The following is a 23,130-nucleotide window of genomic DNA, read 5'->3' as shown; positions in this document are numbered from 1 at the left end:
TTTCTAAGTATTCTGAGAGTTGGGAGTGGATGATTTTTTCAATGATTTTTGCAACGAAAGGGAGGCTTGATAAGGGTCTATAATTTTGGATGTGTTCCAGGTCTAGGTTGTACTTTATTATTAATGGTTTGATGATTGCTGATTTTAAGCATTCAGGATATATCCCTTCGGTGAAGGAGAGGTTGACTATGTCCGTTATTGTTTTTATTATTGAGTTGTCAAGCAGTTTAATTGTTTGTATGGGGATGCTGTCAATGGGGTGATTTGCTGGATTAATTTTTCTGATTATTTTTTGGATTTCAAGTGATGAGGCAAAGTCGAATTCATGCCAGGTTGTTGATATTTCCAGAGATGGTATTGGAGTTTGGGTGTGTGTGGTGGTGTTGATGTTAGAGTTGTTTATTAATTTTCTGATTTTTTCAGTGTTGGGAGGTGTTCTTGTTTCATTAGGTGATTTGATGAGGTTTTTTATGATGGTGAAAAGCATTCTAGGGTTCTGTTGGTATTTGATTATTTTGGTCGAGTAAAAGTCTTTCTTTGTATTATGGATACATTTTTTGTAATTTGCTAAATGGGATCAGTATGCATTGAGTGATGGGGAGGTTTTGTTCTTACGCCAGAATCTTTCTTTTTTCCTGAGTTCTCGTTTAGCTGATCTTATGGTGTCGTTGTACCATTGATTGTGATGTTTAGGATTCTTTATTGTTTTTATGATAATTGGGTTTGTTTTATCCATGATGTTGTTGCTTTTTCTGTGTTTGTGAAGTCAATGTTCTTGAATTCCTCTTGGAGATTTTGTTGCAGTGTTTCACTATCAAAGGGAGGGCGATATGAAATGGTTTTTATGTAGTTTTCTGTTGTGGTGGGTATACTGTTATGAGTAAGGGTGGCATGGATGAGGTAGTGGTCTGACCATGGGATTTCGGTGATTTTTATGTGGTGTGAGTTCCAGATGTCAGTGTTGATAAAAACTAGGTCAAGGGTGTGTCCTGCTTTGTGTGTTGATCCATTGACTATTTGTTCTACTCCCATTGTTGCAAGAGTATCTGTGATTGTTTTGCATGTGGATGATAGGGGACGCGTGTCCATGTGTAAGTTAAAATCGCTGAGGATGATTGGTTTATTGAGGGTTAGGTTGGCAATCATGAAGTCTATAAGTGGGGAGCAATTTTGTTCTAAGGTTGCAGGAGGACAGTATACTAGACAGATTTGTAACTTTGAAGAGTCAAAGAGGGCAATTTTGAAGGGGGAGCATATCTTAGCTGTGGTAAGTTTCATTTGTAAGCTTTTCTTTATGATTAGCATTAGACCACCGCCTTTTTTCCTTGGTCTGGGGATTGAGAATGATTTGTATGAAGGGTCTTCTATTTGGTTAATTAAAATGTTGTCAGAGTCTTTTATCCAGGTTTCGGTGATTGCTATGAAATCTGGTTTGTTATCGAAAAGTAAGTCTGAGAGGATACGCATTTTTTAAACTATGGATTGTGCGTTAATAAGGATGAATGATAGGAGCATGCATTTGGAGTATGTCTTTAAATTCCTGTATGTTGAGTTTGAGGGATTGTACTTACTTATTTTCTTGTGATTACTGGTTTTTTTATTCGAAGTATTTTTTGGAGGAAGCTTGGTGGTTTCCATTTTGGTTCGCCAGATGGTTGAGATGAGGTGTATTGATAGAAGGATTTTCTAGTTTGTGTAAATACTAAGGTTTGCACTAAGGGGTGCACAAAGGGTAGTGCCCCTTTGTCGCGCGCCGAAGGTATCGCGCTTCTTTTTGAATCGGAGGGCGCCTCGGGATGAGGTCACCGTGGGCAGGCCTTTCAGGTTTGGAGGGCCAGGTTTTTTCTCTCTTTTTTTTTTTTTTTAATAATAGTACTTCTTGTAACATAAAAGTGCTGTCATATAACTGTAGTTGATCTATTCATCTTATTAATAAATGTTAAGACTGTAGAAAAAAGTATTAAATGGATTGGGCAATGATTGCCCCTGCTAGCTAATATCTGAATCGACAATCTTCCAGGAACGTAAAATCCTTTAATCACATTACATACAATAACTTAAAAAACTTTGATCTCTAAGCATTCTTTAGACCTACAAGAACTTTCCTGCAGAGAAACAAATGTTAATAAACAAAAACTATAACACGATACCTTTTACTTGGACTAACTTAATATATTTCTTGACTGTCTTTTGGAAACTGACACTCCCTTTCTCATTTCAGACTCAACCTATACTTTCTTTTACGTTTTGGGAGAAGCGAGCAGGACCTAAAGTACCGATAGATTTTGCTCTGTGCGCTTGCGTAGAAAACATCACTAATCTGCTTGGAAAGGGGGAAACGGGGGATATCTGTGACATTTTTCAGTGGGGCGGCGGATCGTCCCTTGTTGAAGCGCATTATCACTTCTATTCACATTTTCCACGGCGTTACCCTGTCCAGGATTCCATACTCCCCGGATCCAAGCTATCAGCGATCCTTTGTACCCGCCCCCGTCTTTCGTTCGCACGCGCTCTAAACTGGGAGGGGGGAACAGGGAGTGCGTGCCGAGTGCGCGTGCACGTATCTGCCCGTGCGCGAGCGCTCCTCAACAGCGCCTCTGTAGCTAGGCTCGCGCACATCACTCCTTTTTTTTTTTTTTTTTTTTTTCACAGCAGCGCCCGAGCCGCCCTACCCCACTACCGCCAGAGAAAAAACTATGCCGCGGGGCCGACCTCCCAAACTGAGGGACAAAAGCAGCGGCGAGGCAGGTAAACAGGGCGCTGGCGCCACCAATAAATCCCGCCTCGATCCGAGCTCCAGAAACACGGGGCCGAGGGAGCTGGCGGGGCCCGGGTCCGCGAGAAAAAAGCGATTTTCGGCGACACATATAGTCCCCGGATATGGCGGCGGCGGTGCTGCCGCTGGTGCGCGCGTGTGAACGAGGGCTGCTGCCGCCGCCGCCGCCATTGTGCGCTGATTGCGGCCGAGAGACCGAAGTTTAGACAGAGAGTGGCGGCGGCAGACGCGCAGGGAGACAGGAGAGGCGCAATGATACGCACCAGAGCGGCCTGGCCTCGCCTACCCCGCCGGCTCCCGACCATGAGCTCCACGCCGTCATGAGCTAGCCCAGGATAGCGGCTCCCTTTCTCTCCGGGAGCGTCGGCCTCGAATCCCCCCCCTCCGGCTCTGTCTGTCGGTTTTCCTTTGTAACTGTTGTTTTTCTTTTCTTTTTTTTTTTTTTTAATTTGTGAATGTGGAATAGGCCTCAGGATCGGGTCAGCATGTTTTGCTTTGGCGAGTTCGTGGTTCCTGCCTTGGGGTTTTGGGGGATCTCGTTCTCGCCGTATGGCCTGCGCTGGTGGATGCGTTTCGTCTTCTTGTTCCCGCACTGGGCGGTTTGTGCTGACTTTTTTTTTTTTTTTACCGGTTTTATATCGGGTACTTTGTTAATGGGAGTTGCTGTGGTGTTTTGGTTTTTTAAAGCAGTACTTTGATTTTTGGAAGTTACACTGTTCTGATTATTAAAACGCTGAAGAGGATTTTAGTGGGGTTTTTTTTTTCATTAATGTACTATTTGAAGAAATCTGTTCAAAGGATTACTTTTAAACTTTGTTTGTGGTGGTTTGAAAGAAACTCTTGTTTTTATAAACCCACGCCTCTTAAAAAGGCATATTTCTCTCATTTTTAACTATACCAGGGGGTGAACTTGAAACAGACGTACGTTTTTTGTGTGCTGGTTCTGCTTCTCGGGGTATTATTTTGTTTTCATTGTTCTTATTGCCTGTGAATCCTGATTTGCCTTCTAATCCGTGAAGGTTTAACTTCGGCATCGTTAATTTTGTTCTTTCTGTGTTGATGTCCCCCGCGGTGTTTGGTGTGGAGAATGAATCGTACTTATCGTTTGGTGTTACCGGATAAAGTTAAATGTGGGTAAACGTATTTCCACGAGAACCCTCCACGGGTTCTTGAACTAATCACGATTGTCGCCTTTAAAATATTTGGGACCTGGAGGCCTTTGTATTTAAGGGTAACATGATCAAAGTAAAAGAACATTTCTGAACTAGTCCGTTAGTATTGTATATTAGTTTAACTATATGTGCACTTAAGGTTGAACCTTTCTCCTGTGGAGCCTTGTACTTCATTAAATTATTAAATCTCATGTTGCTCTTGTCTTTTTTTTATGGTTTTTAGCATTGGTGCTTTTTTTTTTTTTAATTAAGAAAGAATTTACTATTTCCCCATAGAATTTCACCGATATAAAGTAGTTTATTTTCATTTACATTTCATATAAAAAATGACTAGCAGATAATCATAATATACAATGGTTTTTCTTGAGTGGTGACTCATTGAAGACAAGGGCCTAAGGACAGCTTCAGCATCGTTGACTGTAGGAGATGTGGAGAATAAAGATGCTCTTTTAAAACATTGCATACAATTTTTTGCTTGTTTTTTTTTTTTTCTGGACTTCCAGTTCAATCAAAACCAGTCTGTAATTGTAATAACAGCACCATAAGCTTTCATGTATAACTATCTGGGGTTCTTTCCTTGGTTTTTGACCATCTTTCCCTGTCTTGTGTACCCCAGCTATTATAGCATGTGGCTTTGCTCTGTGGCCAGTAGGTATAGCTGTTAGATGATGGCAAGGAACTCCCTCTCCCCATCTGGGGGCTATGAATACTGCCTCTGAAGCATCTCCAACCTCTGCTGGTACGGGGGATTAAACCCAGACCTTCCTGCATGATAGCATGTTGCCCTGCTGCAGAATCAATGAGAGGACCTAAAATAAAACAGCCATATTTGGTTTCCGAGGAAGGCTGCCGAAAGTATGAGCTACCATCAAGAACTTGCTTTGTGAAGCAGGCACTTAGGCATTAGTATTGTAGCTAATTGTGATACTTTTGTATTCCGTTCTTACCTTATGCACTACAATAGAATATTTGTGTAATGACAATTAAAACCTATATATGTTTTTAGAAATAATTGTAGAGCTTTTCTGTGGTTTTATATTGGCATTCTTTTAAAATTAGTCATATTAGGATCTGTATTTAGTTTTCCCAAGTTTTATCACTCTTCCATCTTTGTATAGTCCTGCCTCGGATGACTTGTTTGGTTAATTTACCTTTACCAACTAGGACTGCTAAAGGAAGTTTTCTCCAAGATTTAACTTAAGTGCTGTCTTAACTGGTTGGGTATCTTCCCTCCCTTTGTACCCACATGACCCCTTGCAGGCCTTGTTGGACAGGAGTCTTGAACTTGAGACTCCTGTACCAGAGTACCAATATGTCCTAAAATTTAGTTTGGCTTTCGACTGACCCAACTTTTAACTTTATTTGGCAGTGCTATTGAATGGCTAAAGGAGCTCATTTTACAATGTAAGAACTTGTTTTTTTAAGAACATGCATTTATTTTCAACATTCCAGCATTTTCTTAGGTTGTATGGGGCTTTAATCTTCTGGTTTTCAGATAGGATTTCTTCAGGCATTTGGCTGGAGAACCTGCTACTGGAGAAGTGATACTGTAACAGTCATTCATCTGGTACAGATACATGAACAGTATCACTGCTATCAAAGCAGGGAACAGTCTGGGGTCTAGTGGTCACTGTAAAGTATAGTTATATTAAACCAAGGATCTTGGTTTTGAAGAAGGCTAACTAAAAATGATTTTATATTGAAACTGTATTGGGGAAACTGATACAGAGGAACTGTAGGCATCAAATTTCTATCTGTGTTACACAGATTAGCAGAGGGATGAGGAAAAAAGAACTATGATTCTATAAAGGATATAGAAATAGCAAAAAAATCAAGCATTCAGGAAATGAAACTAGGAAGAGGACTGGTAAAAATATCAGTTAAAAACAGGCAGGGAAGGCAGATAAGCAAAGGCCCAAACAGGTAAAAAGTACACAGTAGAGAGAATTGTTTTTAGATATATAAGGGAAAAACAAAAATCAGAGGGAATAGCAAAGATATAAAAGGAGAGTTTGCAAATGGTAGGGAAGGGAACAAGCAAAAGGTATAGCTCTAGAATTTTCTTAATATACACATAAGGGAAAAAGATTGAAAAGACTGGAAATGAGCATATAGATATTTCACCCCCCTCAAAAAAAAAATCATTCTTCCCATTTATTAGGAAAATATGTAGTGGCATGAAATTTCAGATCCAACCTTCTATCCCGGAATTGTAAATTAAAAAGTACTAGAACATCCTTATAGGTCTATATCACCCCTGATTACATTAGTCCAATGCACTTGTCAGTCTATTAAATGTATGTTATGATTACGGCAAGTCAACATATGTTGATCTATAATATGGATTTGTGATCATTTTGAATGACGGTATATACAATGGCTAAATAGTCTGCTTGTGCTACAGAAAAACAGTTCATCGTGAGATTGGGGGATGGGGAAGAAGTTTAATCATGGTTTTCTAGTACATAAAGTAGTGCCACAGATCACAGTGTAGGCTTGAAGTCTCCTTTTCACCCAACTACGTGATACAAAGAACATAAGGTGAAGGAAACAAAGATATGCTTGCCTTGTTGTAGAACCCTATTACATTTTCACACACTGGAAAAGTTAATGCTTTTCTACCTTTCCTAGAATTTTAAATCCTTCTTTTGTCCTTCCACTATCTTCCCCTTCCTTCTCTCCTTAGTGTCTTTCTCTAGCCTGTTTATACTTCTTTTCCCCCTCTAAGGTGTGGCCCTACTTGTCTCCAGAGCAGAGCAGTGTATCCAATGCTCCTGTTCCTCCTTCCCTTTGCACTGTTATCAGCCCATTTACTCTTGCTTCCTCCATTTGCTTTGTCACTTTGCCCACATTTAGACCGATGCAATATTTTCTCATAGAAAACAGGCACTCAGTATTGAGCGCCTGCTTTCCTAATGCACACCCAGCCACCTCTCCTGTGCACACGATGCAGTATTTAAATGAGGGGGTCATGCTAAAAAGGTGCTAGGGAAAATTGTGCGCCCTAGTGCCGCCTCGGCATCGGGAGCACAGGAGAGGTGGCTATCAGTGCAGGTTGGGAAAATGGACGCTCAATACAAGCGTCCGTTTTCTCCTGCTACTGGCACAATATACACGCATAAGATACACAGCCTGGACTGGTTATCTTACGGGTGTATATTGGGTCCCCAGAGTAAATTATTTTTTCCTAAGACTTTTTTTTTTTTTTAAACTGTATCTGCTTTCTGTGGTACCTCCTACTTAGTATCGCTATGATACTAACTAATAGGAGGAATCACAGAGAGGATTTTTTTTTTTGTCAGTGAACCCTTGAGCGTGGCATACCTTTACACCCCTAGGCTGGTGTAAAATTTGCCGTGTTACAGGAAACTTTTTGAGTCACAGGTATTAGCTAATATTAGCCTCATCTGCATGGAATTTACATGTGATGAGTGCTATTAGCTATATGGTGTTTTGGATATGCTAATTCTTATATTGCATCGGGGTTATGTCCGCGTCCAATTGCATGTTAAGCCGTGTGCTGGCTGTAGTGCATGGTATTACATGTTTGCTGTGTATCCTGCCTTCTCATTTCCTTGTACCCCTTTCTCTTTGCTAGCTATAATTTCTTTTGTATAGTATGGTGTTGCAGGAGCAAGGAATGGGTGGGGCGGTAGAAGTGCTTTCCTTACATGCTGCTACTCCATCTCCTGTTTATTAGGGATGTTTGTTTTGTTTAGTGTGTGTTAAAATCATGTTTCTGTGCACTAAAAACAGTTGGTGCACACTCAGAGGCCAATGCAATACTTTGGCGCAGAAAGCAGGCGCTGAACAGTAAGTGCCCACTTCCTTAACGCCATGCAATATTTAAATTAGGGGGTCGTTTTAGCAAGGAGGCGCTAGGGTCACTTGCGCGCCCCTAGCACCTCCTTGCTAAGGAGAGCCTGAGTGCCTTGGCCCTCCGCTGGTTAGGAAAACAGACGCCGAGTATATCTCGCACAGCCAGGGGGTTCAGGAAATGGACGCTTCTCAATTGAGCGTCCGTTTCCTGGACCAGACTGCTGGTGTGTGTTGCCTTTTTTTTTAATTTGTTGCGATATTAAGTAGGAAGCTTTTCTGTACTGGTTTAAGGAGCGCTCAGCAATTAACGCTAGCTCTAGGAGGTGTTAATTTCTGATTGCTAAATGTGCGTCCTAGACGCACATTTTTTTTCTTGCATCAGGAGTGAATGCTAATAGCCTAAATCACATGCATTTGTATGTGATTAGCGCTATTAGATTCACTCCCCATTGGACATGTAGAGGCGCTAATCCCCTTAATTAGTGCCTGTACAACCCTCGTCCAACTGGGGATTATACAGTGTGCTGCGCCCCTCAGTTTCAAATTAAATGAAACACTCCCCCTCCCAAAGAAAAGAAAATAGCCAAGAGGAGTATACAGCTGAAAAATGGTAATGTTCCAATGGGCTGTCAGAGGAGGCAGGAGGAGAATATTTAAGGTACTATTGCCAATAAATAAGATGATAGAGCTCACTCCAGACTACTAGAGTGCTCAAGTAACTCACAGCACCATCTAACTTACTTTTGGAAATCAGGAAAGTACTGACCTGATCTCTTCTAGCCTGTAGGTTCACAGGTCTGTCATTTTTATACTAATAAAATGAATAAAATAATGGCCAAAGTTGCACTATCCTGTTCTTTTATAGTGATTTTATAAGTGAATAATAGGACTTAAGCACTTTGAAAGGTGTGAGTGTGGGTGGAGAATCTTATCAGACTTGATTGTGTTCTTTGAGGTGACAAAAATAGTGAATCAGGTAGGAACAGTAAATGTAGCCTATATGGATTTTGTATAAGGTTTTGCATACACTTCTAAATAGAAAACTGGTAAACAAGCTAGCCAGTATTGGGAGTAAGACAGTTGTTAACTGGGTGAAGAGCTTGTCAAGTTACTGTAGTTGGAGAGGCCAGACTCTGTATGGAATGCAACACTGGAGCACTAGGAACAGAAATGCATTTCCTCCTGTGCTGTGTAAAATATAAATATTTTCCAAAGCTGACAGAGAAAATCAGACTTCCCACAAAAAATGAGCAGGGAAAACTTTATAATACTAGCGAACAGAAGAGAAACAAACAGCTATAGCAGCAAAATATGTAGTATCCTGCCACCAGACACGAAACCCGATAAAGGACAATACAGTCCAGCACCAAAACCTGAGACGTCCCTGATGTGTCTACTTTTTGTAACCTCTATATCTTTCCTTGACATTCATTTTGAATTTTTTTTCTTTCCCTTTTATTCTAATCGTGTATTCCTTATTTTGGTAAACCAGTCTATAAATATTGGATTTACTTCTCCTTCACAGCTGATACGCAGGACGCACCTCTTTTGTGAAATCACACTTACAAGGGATGTGTGATCCTGGTTTAATCCCAGTAGTGTTGGTCTCCAGCAGTTTTGATGGTTAGACAGGTGTACTAGCTTCTTGGTTTGTCCTCAACTTGGTTGAGCCTTTTGGCGCTGCTGCCTTCTCACCGTTAGAAGCCTGCTTCCCTGTACGTACCTGGATCAGTCCAGACAGTGGGTTATATCCCCCGACCAGCAGATGGCGTCAGAACAGAGTTTGAGAGTGTCAGCATATAGAGTAGTGCACCCTCTGCTGGAGCTCAGTACGCCGGAGCTCAGCAGATGCGAGCTGGGGGATCCACTAGCTCCCCCAGATTGACAGAGTTTCTTCATTTTTAGTTATTTCTTTCTTTTTCTCCACAGTATTCCCCTGTCTTATGTTTCTCTTCATTTTGGATCCTTAAAGTTTTAAAAAAAAAAAAAAAAAAGTTTTCTATTTTTGAGGAGGCGTGTGTCTGTGGCTTTGCCTTCTCTATTCTGTACTCCTTTCCTCTTCCGTTGGGGTAAGTGGAAGTTTTTTGAGTTTTCTTTCTCCACAGGTTTGCTTCTTTTTGGTGGTGCCCTGTGGATGCCGGTGGTTCCGGCCGCTCCACGCATCGTTGGGGGTCCCGCGGTTCGCAAGCTCCACCCGTGGGTGTGTGCTCAACTAAAACGGTTTTCCCCCGCAGTTACTGGATCCCTTCGGCGGGTTGTTAGGGCCATTTCCAGGCCCCCCCGCGGCACTAGCTCGTCTTTGGCCCCCCCCCCCCCCCCCGAGGCTTTTCTTTTTCCCCGTGCTGACATGCCGCGGTCCTCGAGGTGTGAGGCCTGTGGCGAGCCGGGAACTCAATTTCTGAGGGAGGGGCTTTGTGAGCGGTGCTTCCCCGACGGGGAAGGCACCCTGCAGTCCTCCGGTGCGATTTCGGACCTGCCTCCTCCTCAGCCCGGGTGGCGCGGGCTGGCCACAACGCCGCCTTTGGCGGGAATGGCGGCCATTTTAGGGGGTCAGTGTGAGACGGACTCGCTCCCAGATGCAGACAGGATTGGTTGCACTGGCTCTCAACAGGCTTTGCCCCCGGCGGGAGGTTTGCCCGACCGGGGCTCCCAGGACGGTCCCCCCCCAGGGATTCCAATCAGCTCTCCGTTTTTCTCACCTGACTTTATTCTGGCAATGCACATGGCTTATTTGCAGGGTATGGGAGCGCAGGCGCCTAATCCCCTGGGGGCCCCTCCCCCCAAGGTTCCTAAACTTGCTGTTGGTCTCACCGCTTCGTCCGTTACGCCTGGATCCCTGCAGGGTCCCTCTCCCGTGCCACCCCGGCGTACCACGGGGGCGGCTTCGCCGGTGAGAGACGTCTCCCCGGAACCCCCGGAGGCGCATCCGGATGGACATACGGAGGGGGACGGACCCTCGAGCCCTACGGATTTTTCAAAAAGAAGAGCTGGATGAAACTCATCACCACATTATTCAGGAGCTGGACCTCGACCCACCTCCAGATCCGCCGATCCCTGTGGCTCCTGCCGTTGCCACCTCGTCTCGCAAAGGAGATCCAGTACTTGCCGCCCTCCATCCTAGAGCAAGGGCTTTCCCTATTCACGAGTCCTTCCTACAGCTTCTCACCAGGGAGTGGGACACTCCCGAGGCATCCTTGAAAGTCACACGTGCCATGGAAAAGCTATACCCGCTCCCTGAGGATTTTTTGGATCTTATCAAGGTTCCCAAGGTGGACTCAGCGGTGTCGGCAGTGACCAACAGGACAACCATCCCGGTCACGGGGGGAACGGCCCTGCGGGATACGCAGGACCGTAAACTAGAGACCTTCCTCAAGAGGGTCTTCGAAGTCTCCGCCCTGGGTATGCGGGCCGTGATGTGCAGTTTGCTCGCGCAAGTGACCAGCTTACTCTGGGTACAGCAGCTTCTCACCTCTCAGGAATTGCCCCCCGAAGAGGCCGCCCAGGCGGACCGGCTGGAATCTGCCATAGCATACGGGGCGGACGCCCTGTATGATCTCTTTCGCGTAATGGCGAGGTCCATGGTTTCGGTTGTAGCAGCCCGACGGCTCTTGTGGCTTCGCAACTGGGCAGCGGATGCTTCCTCCAAGTCGAGCCTTGGCTCCCTCCTCTTTCGGGGGAAGTTCTTATTTGGAGAGGACCTGGATCAGATCATCAAGTCACTGGGGGAAAATTCGGTTCCTTCAGATCATTTTCTTCCGGTAGGGCCAGGGCACAGCGACGTTATCTGTCTTTCCGACAGTCCGTTTCCCGGACACAGCAGACAAGACCCCAGCCTTGGTCTCGTTCCTTTCGTGGGCGGAGGCCCGCGAGAGAGGGTCCAGGGCAGGGAATTCCGCCCACAAAGTCCTCCCAATGATGCCAAAGGAGCCCACTTCTCACCTCCCCGGATCGGAGGTCGCCTCATGGACTTCTACGAGGAGTGGGCAGTTATCTCCACGGACCAGTGGGTGCTGGACACCATAAGAGATGGTTACGCCTTGGAATTTGTCCGCCCCCTGAGGGACCGGTTCATCTTCTCCCCCTGCGGTTCGGATCTCAAGAGGATAGCGGTTCAACAAACACTAGACCGACTGCAGGAAATAGGGGCCATCGTTCCCGTCCCCTTCGACGAGGTGGGCTTGGGCCACTATTCCATTTACTTCATCGTTCCCAAAAAGGACGGTTCCTTTCGCCCCATCCTGGACTTGGAGGTAAACGAGGCCCTCAGGATCACCCGGTTCCGCATGGAGACTCTCCCATCAGTGATTGCTGCAGTGCACAAGGGAGAATTCCTCGCTTCACTGGACCTCTCGGAAGCGTACTTGCACATTCCCATCCTGCCGGCTCACCGGCGGTATCTTCGCTTCAAGATTCTCGGTCAACACTTTCAGTTCAAGGCGCTTCCCTTCGGTTTGGCGACCGCACCTCGGACCTTCACAAAGATCATGGTAGTGGTGGCGGCGGCCCTCCGCAAGGAGGGTATCCTAGTACATCCGTACCTAGACGACTGGCTGATTCGAGCGAAGTCCTTCTCACATGGTCAGACCTCAGTGGCCAGAGTAGTACAATTCCTACGCTCTCTGGGCTGGGTGGTGAACCTTCCAAAGAGTTCCCTTGTGCCCTCGCAACACCTGGATTTCTTAGGGGTGAGCTTCGATACCCGGCGGGGGATGGTGTTCCTGCGCCAGGACAAGGCGCAAGCCCTGAGAGAGCACGTGTCTCGGTTTTCGGCTCTGGAAGAACCAACCGCCTGGAATTATCTGCAGCTCCTGGGAGTAATGGCCTCCACCATCGACATGGTACCCTGGGCGTTTGCACACCTGCGTCCACTGCAGGCGTCCCTACTATCCCGCTGGAAACCAGTCTCCCAGGAGTATCAGGTGATCCTGCCGCTTCCACCATTAGCCAGGAAAAGCCTGGATTGGTGGCCTGTCCCCTCGCATCTGGCTCGGGGAGTCTCGCTCGAGGTTCCCAATTGGGTGGTGGTGACCACCGATGCCAGTCTCGCGGGATGGGGCGCCATCTGCGAAAGAAGCGCCACTCAAGGGACTTGGTCGCCAGAGGAGGCAAAGTGGCCGATCAATCGCCTAGAAACGAGAGCCGTGCGTTTCGCTCTCCAGCGTTTTCTTCCCCTGGTGCAACACAGGGAGGTGAGGATCCTCTCGGACAACGCCACCACCGTGGCCTACATCAATCGGCAAGGGGGGGACAAGAAGCAAGCATGTCTCCTTCGAGTCTACTCCTCTGATGGAGTGGGCGGAGAGCAATCTCGTCCGGATAGCGGCCTCTCACATCGCCGGGGTGGACAACGTTCAGGCAGACTTCCTGAGTCGTCAACAGCTAGACCCCGGCGAGTGGGCTCTCTCCGAGGCAATGCATCTCCTCATCCGTCGTTGGGGGACTCCACGCCTCGATCTAATGGTGACCTTTCTCAACGCCAAGGCTCCACGCTTCTTCAGCCACAGAAGAGAGCGCGGTGCGGAGGGGGTGGATGCCCTCGCCCTTCCGTGGCCGTCGGATCAACTGCTCTATGTGTTTCCTCCTTGGCCTCTGGTCGGCAAGGTTCTCCGCAGGTTAGAACATCATCGAGGGACTGTAATTCTCGTCGCCCCGGAATGGCCCCGTCGGCCATGGTTTGCAGATCTACTTCAAATGACGGTGGACGGCCCACTTCGCCTGTCCCATCTTCCTCATCTTCTGCGCCAGGGTCCGGTATTTTTCGAGCAGGCAGAACTCTTCTGTCTTGCGGCCTGGCTTTAACAGTGCCGTCTCCGCTACAGAGGCTACCCGGAGACAGTGATCTCAACGATGCTTCGTTCCCGCAAGCCTTCGACCTCCGTCGCTTACGTTCGAGTTTGGAAGGTCTTCGAAGCATGGTGTTCCGACCGCGGAGTCCAAACCATGGAGGCGACTGTCCCGCTGATCCTTCATTTCCTACAGGATGGTCTGGATAAGGGTCTCGCCTATAATTCGCTCCGGGTTCAAGTGGCGGCCTTGAATATCTTGGTACAGAAGGACTGCTCTCTACCCCTTCAGCCGGATATCACATGTTTTCTGAAGGGTGCCAAACACCTACGGCCACCGGTCAGGGATCCTTTCCCTTCTTGGAGCCTCAACTTGGTGCTGCGAACGCTGTCGGGCCCTCCTTTTGAACCCTTGAGGACCTGACCCTCAAGATGGTGTTCCTGGTAGCCATCTCTTCTGCTCGCCGGATTTCAGAACTTCAAGCCTTGTCCTGCCGAGACCCTTATCTGCGTTTCTCCGACTCCGGGGTTTCCCTTCGTACGGTGCCATCCTTCCTACCAAAGGTGGTCTCGGCCTTCCACGTCAATCAAATGGTGGAGCTTCCAGCGTTTGCTCCAGAGGAACCCCGGTCTCTCCAGCTCCTGGACGTCAAGCGTGTACTGCTCCGCTACCTGGAGGTTACCAATGACTTCCGGGTATCCTATCATTTGTTTGTCCTCTGGTCAGGACCGAGGAGAGGTTCTCAGGCATCCAAGACGACTATTGCTCGCTGGATAAAGGACGCCATCTCATCCGCTTACATTGCGGCGGGGCGGGTGCCGCCTCGCAGCGTCTCGGCTCATTCCACGCGATCCCAAGCGGTGTCCTGGGCGGAATCTCGCTCTGTTTCCTCCCAGGAAATCTGCCGTGCGGCGACATGGAAGTCGTTGCACACTTTTTCCAGACATTACAGACTACACCTGGCGCCTCAGTGCACGGGTTCTTTTGGCGATCAGGTTCTCCGAGCAGGTCTCTCAGGACCCCACCCGGTTTAGGGAAGCTTGGGTACATCCCACTGTCTGGACTGATCCAGGTACGTACAGGGAAAAGAAAATTATTCCTTACCTGCTAATTTTCGGTCCTGTAGTACCATGGATCAGTCCAGACGCCCGCCACTAGGGGTTTCATTAGGTCCTGCTCGGATTCTTCCAGGTATCTTTCATTCTGTTTGTCTCTGATTATTGTTACTGTTCACAGCTCCTCACAAGTTGACTGTTGCTGGTCCCGTTGACCGTTTGTTTACTTATATCTTTCTCTGTTCCTCTTTGGGAATGGTTCTGGATCCAAAATGTTCTGGATCCAAAATGTTGTGTGTTTTGCTTTTGGGCTTTGCTATGCGTAATACTGAGCTCCAGCAGAGGGTGCACTACTCTATATGCTGACGCTCTCAAACTCTGTTCTGACTCCATCTGCTGGTCGGGGGATATAACCCACTGTCTGGACTGATCCATGGTACTACAGGAACGAAAATTAGCAGGTAAGGAATAATTTTCTTTTCTGGGGGATTCTCCTAGTTCAGTTTCCTCAGATCCCCTCACAGTACCCTTAGGGGTCAGTTCCCTCTCCCCTACTCCGGAGGATTGGGAACCTGGGGTAGGTGGTAGGGCTATGGGCTGCTTCCTTCTCCTCCTTTTGTTTCCTTGCCTAGCTCTGCACGTAGAATTTTCTGATAAAGCCTTAAAAAAAAAAAAAAAAAGAGCGACAGAGGAAGAACAGGAAACTTCTGTACCATGGAGGCCCTGATTGCTGCCGCTGTTCACAAGTGCAAGGGCGAGTATCTTTTTCTCTCCCAGTGCTCAGCAAGTAATAGATTGCCAAGTACTGAAACTGGGAAATGATAGCTCCAGCAGCAGGAGTGTTAGGGTCATGGCTAACCCTGAGGCAGACTGTGGTATGAAAAGCTAGGCCACTGGATGCCTGGGCCTCAACGGCACAGTTCCCTAGCAGGGACTAGGAGTCCCCAGGGTCAAGGGTACTATGCTAGTAAAAGGGAAAGAAGGGAGAACCGTGTTCAACAGAACAAACTCTTAAATCAAAGGAAAAGGCACATTCATAGACTTGGGATACAGACAACGAAGAGAGGAGAGGCTGCAGGTGTGTGACTTGTGGTGCTAAAAAGTTACCAGTGACGACTGGCTCCTTATGCCCCATCTGCTATAGCGAGGCGAAGCAGCCTCTGCAGGAGGGCTACCCTCTCCTACCCAGAAAGAACAGGAGCTCTTCCTGGGGGATGCAGCACAAGCTGGAGGGTGTAATGTCTGAGATCCAGATGGAATTCAAATTCCTTGGGACTGTTGCCAGGGGATTCCATAGTAGTAATGTGGGATGGGGAAGGTGGGGTAGGATCTTGTGCTCTTACAGCCTCAGGAGATCCCTGGAGTTGGGCACATAGCCACAGTACCAGCACTTTGTCCGCTACATGTATCAAGCACACTCAGCCTTTCAAAGGGGCCGATGCAATACAGTGTGCTCAGCCGAGCGCACTGTTTAACTCACAGTTGGAGGCAGGTTGTGTAGGAGCTACCTAATCCCCTTATACATAAGGGAATTAGCGCCTTCACAACCCTCGGCCACTGTGTGGCGAAAATAATAGCACCCATCTCATGCAATTGCATGTTGATGAGGCTATTAGGGAATCACCCGCAATGTAAAAAAATGCATCTAAAATGCACATTTTTACGCTAAAAATTGACGCCTGCCTTAATTGCTGAGTACTCCCAAAAGTTGTACAGAAAAGCAGAAAATACTGCTTTTTTTGTACATCCTCCTACTTAATATCATTGCAATATTAAGTAGGAGGAAAAGACAATTTGAAAAAGTTAAAAAAAAAAAAAAAAAAGGGCTGGCGGTCAGGTGCGGGAATTGGACGCTCAGTTAAGAAGCTTCCGTTTCCCGCACCCCTGGCAGTGTACCAAATTTATTGGTGTTTGTTTTCTAAACTGGCAGTCAGCTGCCTGCTCACAGGCTCCCACTCTTGGTCAAGGAGGTGCTGGGGGCATGCAAGCAATCCTAGCGCCTCCTTGGCAGTGCTACTCCTAATTTAAATATTGCATTGTGCCCCCAGGAGGGGTGCCTGGGGGCGTGTTAGGAAAGCGGGCGCTGAACATTAAGCGCATTTTAATTGCAGTGGCCCCAAAGACTGGGATGGGCCCCCTTTTGCCACAACCTGGACCTTCTGAAATCCCGGAGGAACGGGGGGGGTCCTCTCCTAAAACAGCATAAGCCAACTGTAAAAACACCCACTTAAGAGTCACAGAGAGGATTCTGGGTGAGATTTGAACTCTGAGCTCCTGAAAGGAGAATGTTCCTTGGATGACCAAGAGTTGGTAGTGATGCCTCTCACCTGCAGGGTAGAATTGGAAGTACTCATTACTAATGTCATGTGCGCTCTTAAGATATTGGAGACCCATGGGAACTATCGAATGGAAGGAGACCCTGTATTACTGGCAATTTGCAAGCCTATGAAAGACGTTCCATTTACACCCAGCCTTGAGAGCAATGGTGTTATCAGAATGGGACTCGTCCCGGAGGGTTGAAAAGGCAGTAGACATGAATGGGATTTATTCCCTGCCTACAAAAGATAGTAACTCAGGGAAGCACTCAAAGGTCTATGTCTGAGTCTCTGCTGTCACAACAAGACAGCTGTACCAGTTGAAGGTGGGACTTCCTTAAGGCATAGGCGGGCAAACTATGGTGCATAGGCCAAATCTGGCCCATCGCCATCTTTATTCTGGCCCTCCTATCTCTTCTAAAACGTATATTATGTGCAGCCGACTCAATCTCAGGAATGTAGGCAGAAGCTCAGAGGCTGTGTTCGTGGCGCTATTAAATGCTGGCGGGGTTCCCATCCCCCAGAAGCAAGAACAAGGCAGTACCAAAGCGTAATAAGTTGCTGCACTCATGTTGCAAGTGCTGTGAAATTGCGCATTGTACTGGTTGGCCCCTGAAGCAAACAGTTAAGACATCGATATACTGGCCGTGTCGGGCTGAGGTTCCCTAGGACTGATTTAAAATGAAGGGATTCATTTTGACCTCTTAGAAACTTGATTAAGTTAAGTACTAATACTCACCTTAAAAGATAAGATTGTTCCAAGTACAAAGGGTCAGGCTAGTGCCTCATTCTTTACAGCTGTTCATGGCCTTTGAAAACAAAAGCACCTTTATTTTAATTGCATTAGAAAAAGATTAAAAAATATACGCAAATACCACTGGACATTAATTTGCTATTACACTTCTATATGATTAAAGCTAATATGCATTAGCCTAACTCTGTTGGCTATCAACCATTATTTATGATACCAGAATTACCAGCACAGTGAATCAATCATTTGATTACCTATTCTTTGTAATGGTTTGGCTTTCCCACCCCCACCAGTAAGAAAAAGGCATCACCATGGTGCAAAGACTGAGGTGCAGGCAGGGTCCCGGGTCCCCCCCGCCCGCCATCAGCAAGAAGAAAGCACCGTGGCACGAGTGACGTGCTGGCAGGGTTGCCACCCACTGCCAGCTAGAAGAAGGCAGCACCATGGCACAAGTGATGCACTGGAAAGGCCTCATCCCCCTCCAGCTAGAAGAAGGGAGCACTATGGTGCAACGAGTGATGTGCTGGTGGATTTCCCACCCTGCCACCAGCAAGAACAGCCCTGCTGGTAGGAAGAAAATGACATGAAGCAGGTAGGAAGGGTGAGTCACATAGTGGGTTGGGAAGGGGTATGAATAAGGGAAGGAAACGGTGAGGGTGTTGAGTGACTAAGAGGGAAAGGAAGAGAGTGAATGGGGAGGGAAGGGTGTGAGTATAGGGGTGATGGTGACTAAAAGGGAAGAGTGAGCAAGGAGGGAGGGTGATTGAAAGGGAAGGAGGGGTGAGTGACAAAGGGAAGGGAGTGAGTGGGAAAGATATGTGAATGACACCTAAGGAAGGGAGTGAGGGGTAAATGACGGAAGAGGGTGAGGGGGGTGAGTGAGAAGGATGGAAAGGGGGTTGAGTGGGAGATTGTGTATCTGACGGAGAAGGAAGGAGGATGAATGACGGGGTGAGTGGAAGGGAGGGGCGAATGACTGAAAGGTGGATGAGAGAGGAAATGGAAGAGGGGAGTAAGAAAAGAGGATAGAAAGGTTTGTTAGTGTGTGTATATGAGAGAGAGGGGAAAAGTATGTGTTTCTCACACCCTCCACTAATCCACTACAATCTCAGGGTGACTGGAAATCAGAAGTTCATAGGTATGGAGAGGGGGAAATTTGTATCCTATTTAGTTTTAATTATTGGGTGTTTGATATGTCTGCTGTTTTGAGATATTTAATTGATCTTTTATCCTTATTCTTAATATGTTCTATTCATTTATTTTGAAATATTTTTTTCTGTCGATAAGCAGGCTGAATTAACCCTGCTGTTTGGGTGACAACTCAGCGGCACTTGGCGGACATCCAGTTGAAGTTTTTGATCTGCTGTGCCTGTGTGGCATTTCCCGTGCGAGTCTGGTCTCTTCAGTTTATTTTCTGCGCTCAGGCATGGACGTCTGTTTCTCCTGCGACTCTTCAGTCTCATTTTTTTATCTTTATCTTGTTAATCGCGCCTGTGATATCCCAAACAGCATTTTTCAGTGCTAACATGTCTACCCCAAAGAAACCGGGGTTCAAATATTGTCAGTGCGGACACACGATGTCTGTTAGTGACAACCATAATTATTGTTACACATGCCTATACCAGTCCAAATGTAAGGGCTGCGGCCACATGTCTCTTAGAGCAAGGAGACAAAGAGCAACGAAGATCACGACTCCATGAAGAGGAGGGTGCATCCTCATCCAGGAGTTATGCACCCTCTCCGAGGCGCTCGGTCCAATCCTCCTCAAGACCTAAATCAAAAACTAAGGATGTGTCCAGAAGAGTTTCATCTGAGGAACCAAGGGTTAAGAAACACCAGACCCCTCAATTGATACAGGTCGCCTCAGCACATAAGAGACCCAGAACCGAAAAAGAACTGTCGCAAAATATCGGGATACGTCGCAATCAAAACTCGCCGATTCACACTCATCGGCACACAATGCATAGTAGCGTCGATCACTGCATGAAACTCCAATGCACTCATCGCACGATGCTACCACCCGCTCATCAGCACACGACGCAACAAAGCGTTCATCGCTACATGAAGTACTGGTGCACCACTTGACGCATGAAGCTCCGGTGCGTTCATCTAAGCATGATGCTTTTACAAAGCCGAAATCATCCAAATCAGGTTTTCGATGCAAACTAGTCTTTTAAAACTTGCTGTTCGCTCCAAAAACATTATACTATTCAGAAAAGTAAATTCTTAAAGGGGAATAATGGAAAACACAAATCTCCAATACTCTCGTCTGACCCTTTTCATAATATCCTTTCTCAGCCTCCCTGGGTATCACCATCTCCTATGCACATTAGCTCAAGATCAGTGTCATCACTGGACACCCAGTCTGTAATGTTGGGAACGACAACCAGTTCACACTTAAAAGCTGTACCTGACCAAGAACAGGACTCTGGGAAACACCAGAAACATCACTGTAAAAAACTTGACACACAGGACATTAGATCTCAAAAGGCAATAGATAAGCTTTCCTTTATTATTAAAGATTTATTCTAAGAACATAAGAAATTGCTATACTGGGTCAGACCAACAGTCCATCAAGCCCAGCATCCTGTTTCCAACAGTGGCCAATCCAGGCCACACAAGATTCTACTGTACACGTTCCCGCCTTGGCCATTGATAGGCAGAGTGGTCAGGCGTATAAAGGCTCATCATGGAAAGGTGATCTTGGTATCTCTGGAGTGGTCACAGTGGCTGTGGTTTGCGGACCTGGTAGTAACCATGGATGCTAGTCAGTGAAGATGGGGTACCATCTGTCATGATCAAACAGAGCACAGACATTGGTCATTGACAGAAGTCGCATTGTCGATAAATAGTCTAGAAATCAGAGCCATCCGAAAGGCAGTGTTATGCTTTTGGATGTTGGTCCATCACCAGGCAGTGAAAGTACTGACTGACAATGTGACAGCAGTGGCATACATCAATCTACAAGGGGTACCAGAAGTCCAGTAGTTTCCATGGAGATCCAGGAATTGTTCTGTTAGGCAGAGCGCCATTTCCTTGTCTTGGCATCCTATATGCCCAGGCTTGAAAATGTACAAGCGGATTTTCTCCACAAGAACGGAACATGCCTGGACCCTGGGGAATAGGAGTTGTCGAGCAAAGCGATATCCTTCATCCAAGCAAGGTGAGGTGGGGGAGGGGGGTGCCTCAGCTGGTCTTAATGGTGTCCAAAGTAAACACCAAGGCTCCAAGTTTCTTTAGTCACAGAAGGGAGATAGGGGCTGAAAGTCTCAATGCGTTTTCTTGAACATGGCCACACAGGATTCCACTGTTTATGTTCTCGCCTTGGCCATTGACAGGCAGTGTTCAGACGTATAAAGGCTCATCGTGGAAAGGTGATCTTAGTATCTCTGGAGTGGTCACGGTGGCTGTGGTTCGCGGACCTGGTAAATCTGGTGGTGGATAGAATGTTGTAGCTTAGCCATCTTCCCAGATTGCATCAGCGTCCGATCTTACTGGAGCAGTTGGATCACTTCTGTCTTGCAGTCTGGCTTTTGAGCGGAGATTGAAGTTGGGAGAGCATTTCAATGAAGTGAATATAACTTCAGGCAAGGAAGGCCTCCACTTTCTTAGCATGTGTGCGGGTGTGGAGGTATTTGAGGCCTAGTGTCTCAAGGCGGGAGTCACTTTGCTTCAGGCCTCTATTCCAGAATTATTTCCTTTTTGCAAAATGGCTCGCAGAAGTGTCTTGCACTGACTTTGTTTAGGGTACGTGGTGGCCTTGACCTGCTTCCAGGGAAGCATGCATTGTGGATAATACATTGAAATTGTCGGCTCGTGTGTTGTGGCAGTCAAAAAAGCAAACAGAATGTTAGGAATTATTAGGAAGGCAATGGTGAATAAAACAGAAAATGTCATAATGCCTCTGTATTGCTCCATGGTGAAACCACACCTTGAATACTGTACACAATTCTGGTCGCCACATTTCAAAAAAGATATAGCTGCGATGGAGAAGATACTGAGAAGGGTGACCAAAATGATAAAGGAGATGGAACAGCTCCCTTGTAAGGAAAGATTAAAGAGGTTAGGGCTGTTCAGCTTGGAGAAGAGACGGCTGAGGGGGGATATGATAGAGGTGTTTAAAATCATGAGAGGCCTAGAATGGGTAAATGTGAATCGGTTATTTACTCTTTCAGATAATAGAAGGACTAGGGGGCACTCCATGAAGTTAGCATGTGGCACATTTAAAACTAATCGGACAAAGTTCTTTTTCACTCAACGCACAATTAAACTCTGGAATTTGTTGCCAGAGGATGTGGTTAGTGCAGTTAGTGTAGCTGGGTTCAAAAAAGGTTTGGATAAGTTCTTCGAGGAGAAGTCCGTTAACATCTATTAATCAAGTTTACTTAGGGAATAGCCACTGCTATTAATTGCATCAGTAGCTTGGGATCTTCTTAGTGTTTGGGTAATTGCCAGGTTCTTGTGGCCTGGTTTGGCCTCTGTTGGAAACAGGATGCTGGGCTTGATGGACCCTTGGTCTGACCCAGCATGGCAATTTCTTATGTACTTATGTTCCTTCCACAAAGATCGTCCTCGTAGTAACTGCAGACCCAAAGCATCCGCCATAGCAATGCTAAGGCCTCCTCCAGGAGAAGACAGCATTTTGCCATGACCCAACCATCTGGCCCTCTCCAGCATTTCCCACTCTTCTGTTACCAGAGCCTTTGCCATGTGATGAAATGGAAAAGGCTCCGTAGGGCCTCTAAACCCTCTGAGCACACCTGACTTATGCATAATACCCAACTCTTAATGGAGCTTGAGCAATTCCTCTCGCTCAAATAATCCATCCACCCCCTGGGATCAACCCCTTCAGAGACAGGGAGCTCCTCTTCCTCTAGGAAAACGGAGGCCCTATCCTGCCAATGACAGTGACTGCAAGGGAGGTAAGGAGCAAGCCCCACCAAAGAAGTCCTTAGTGACCCGACCTAGCAGAGACAATAGTCCTGAGGGACTTCCTGAGGCTTGCATGGATTTCCAGTCATGGGGAGGCAGAAAGTTTCTGCTTTTAATCAGAGTCTTTTCTGCTCTTTGCTGCCCTACATCTTTTTTTTATTTTTATTTTAAATAAGACATATGTCTGAGCACCACCAATTCCACAAAAAAATAGTCTTGTCTGGGACTTGCATTCACCATTCTTGAAAAGCAGAACTTCCAGCCTCTTGGTCTTGTGGTACAATCAAATTGCCTACACTAGAGCCAAAACAAAGGGACTGTGAAGAAGTCCTTGTGTTCTCCCGCTACCTTGGGACTATTTAAATGGCCTGCACTAAAACGCTGCCCAGACCCCTGATTCAGTATCTGCGGCAAGTCCGATTCCTGGCCATAACCTCTTTAGGCCCAGCACCCAAGAGGGACTCACTCGAACACCCCTCTTCACCCCTGTTAGAAGACATACTCAATCCAGAGGCCTGAATCAGTG

General features: G+C 46.6%; 1 protein-coding gene across 1 annotated transcript in view; it reads left to right on the top strand.

Moving 5' to 3' along the window:
• Positions 1–2,649: 2,649 nt before the first annotated feature.
• The window catches only part of ZNF236 (zinc finger protein 236), a 531,902-nt gene continuing 511,421 nt past the window's right edge, over positions 2,650–23,130 (top strand). Inside the window, 1 exon segment of the mRNA XM_029590848.1 lies at positions 2,650–2,748. Within this exon segment, the coding sequence (XP_029446708.1) occupies positions 2,697–2,748 (52 nt within the window). The 5' untranslated portion in view covers positions 2,650–2,696.

This window comes from Rhinatrema bivittatum, chromosome 2, assembly GCF_901001135.1.
Source record: "Rhinatrema bivittatum chromosome 2, aRhiBiv1.1, whole genome shotgun sequence".
Lineage (NCBI taxonomy): Eukaryota > Metazoa > Chordata > Amphibia > Gymnophiona > Rhinatrematidae > Rhinatrema > Rhinatrema bivittatum.
Note: the sequence above shows the minus strand (reverse complement) of the source record. Positions and strands in the feature narration are given on the sequence as shown.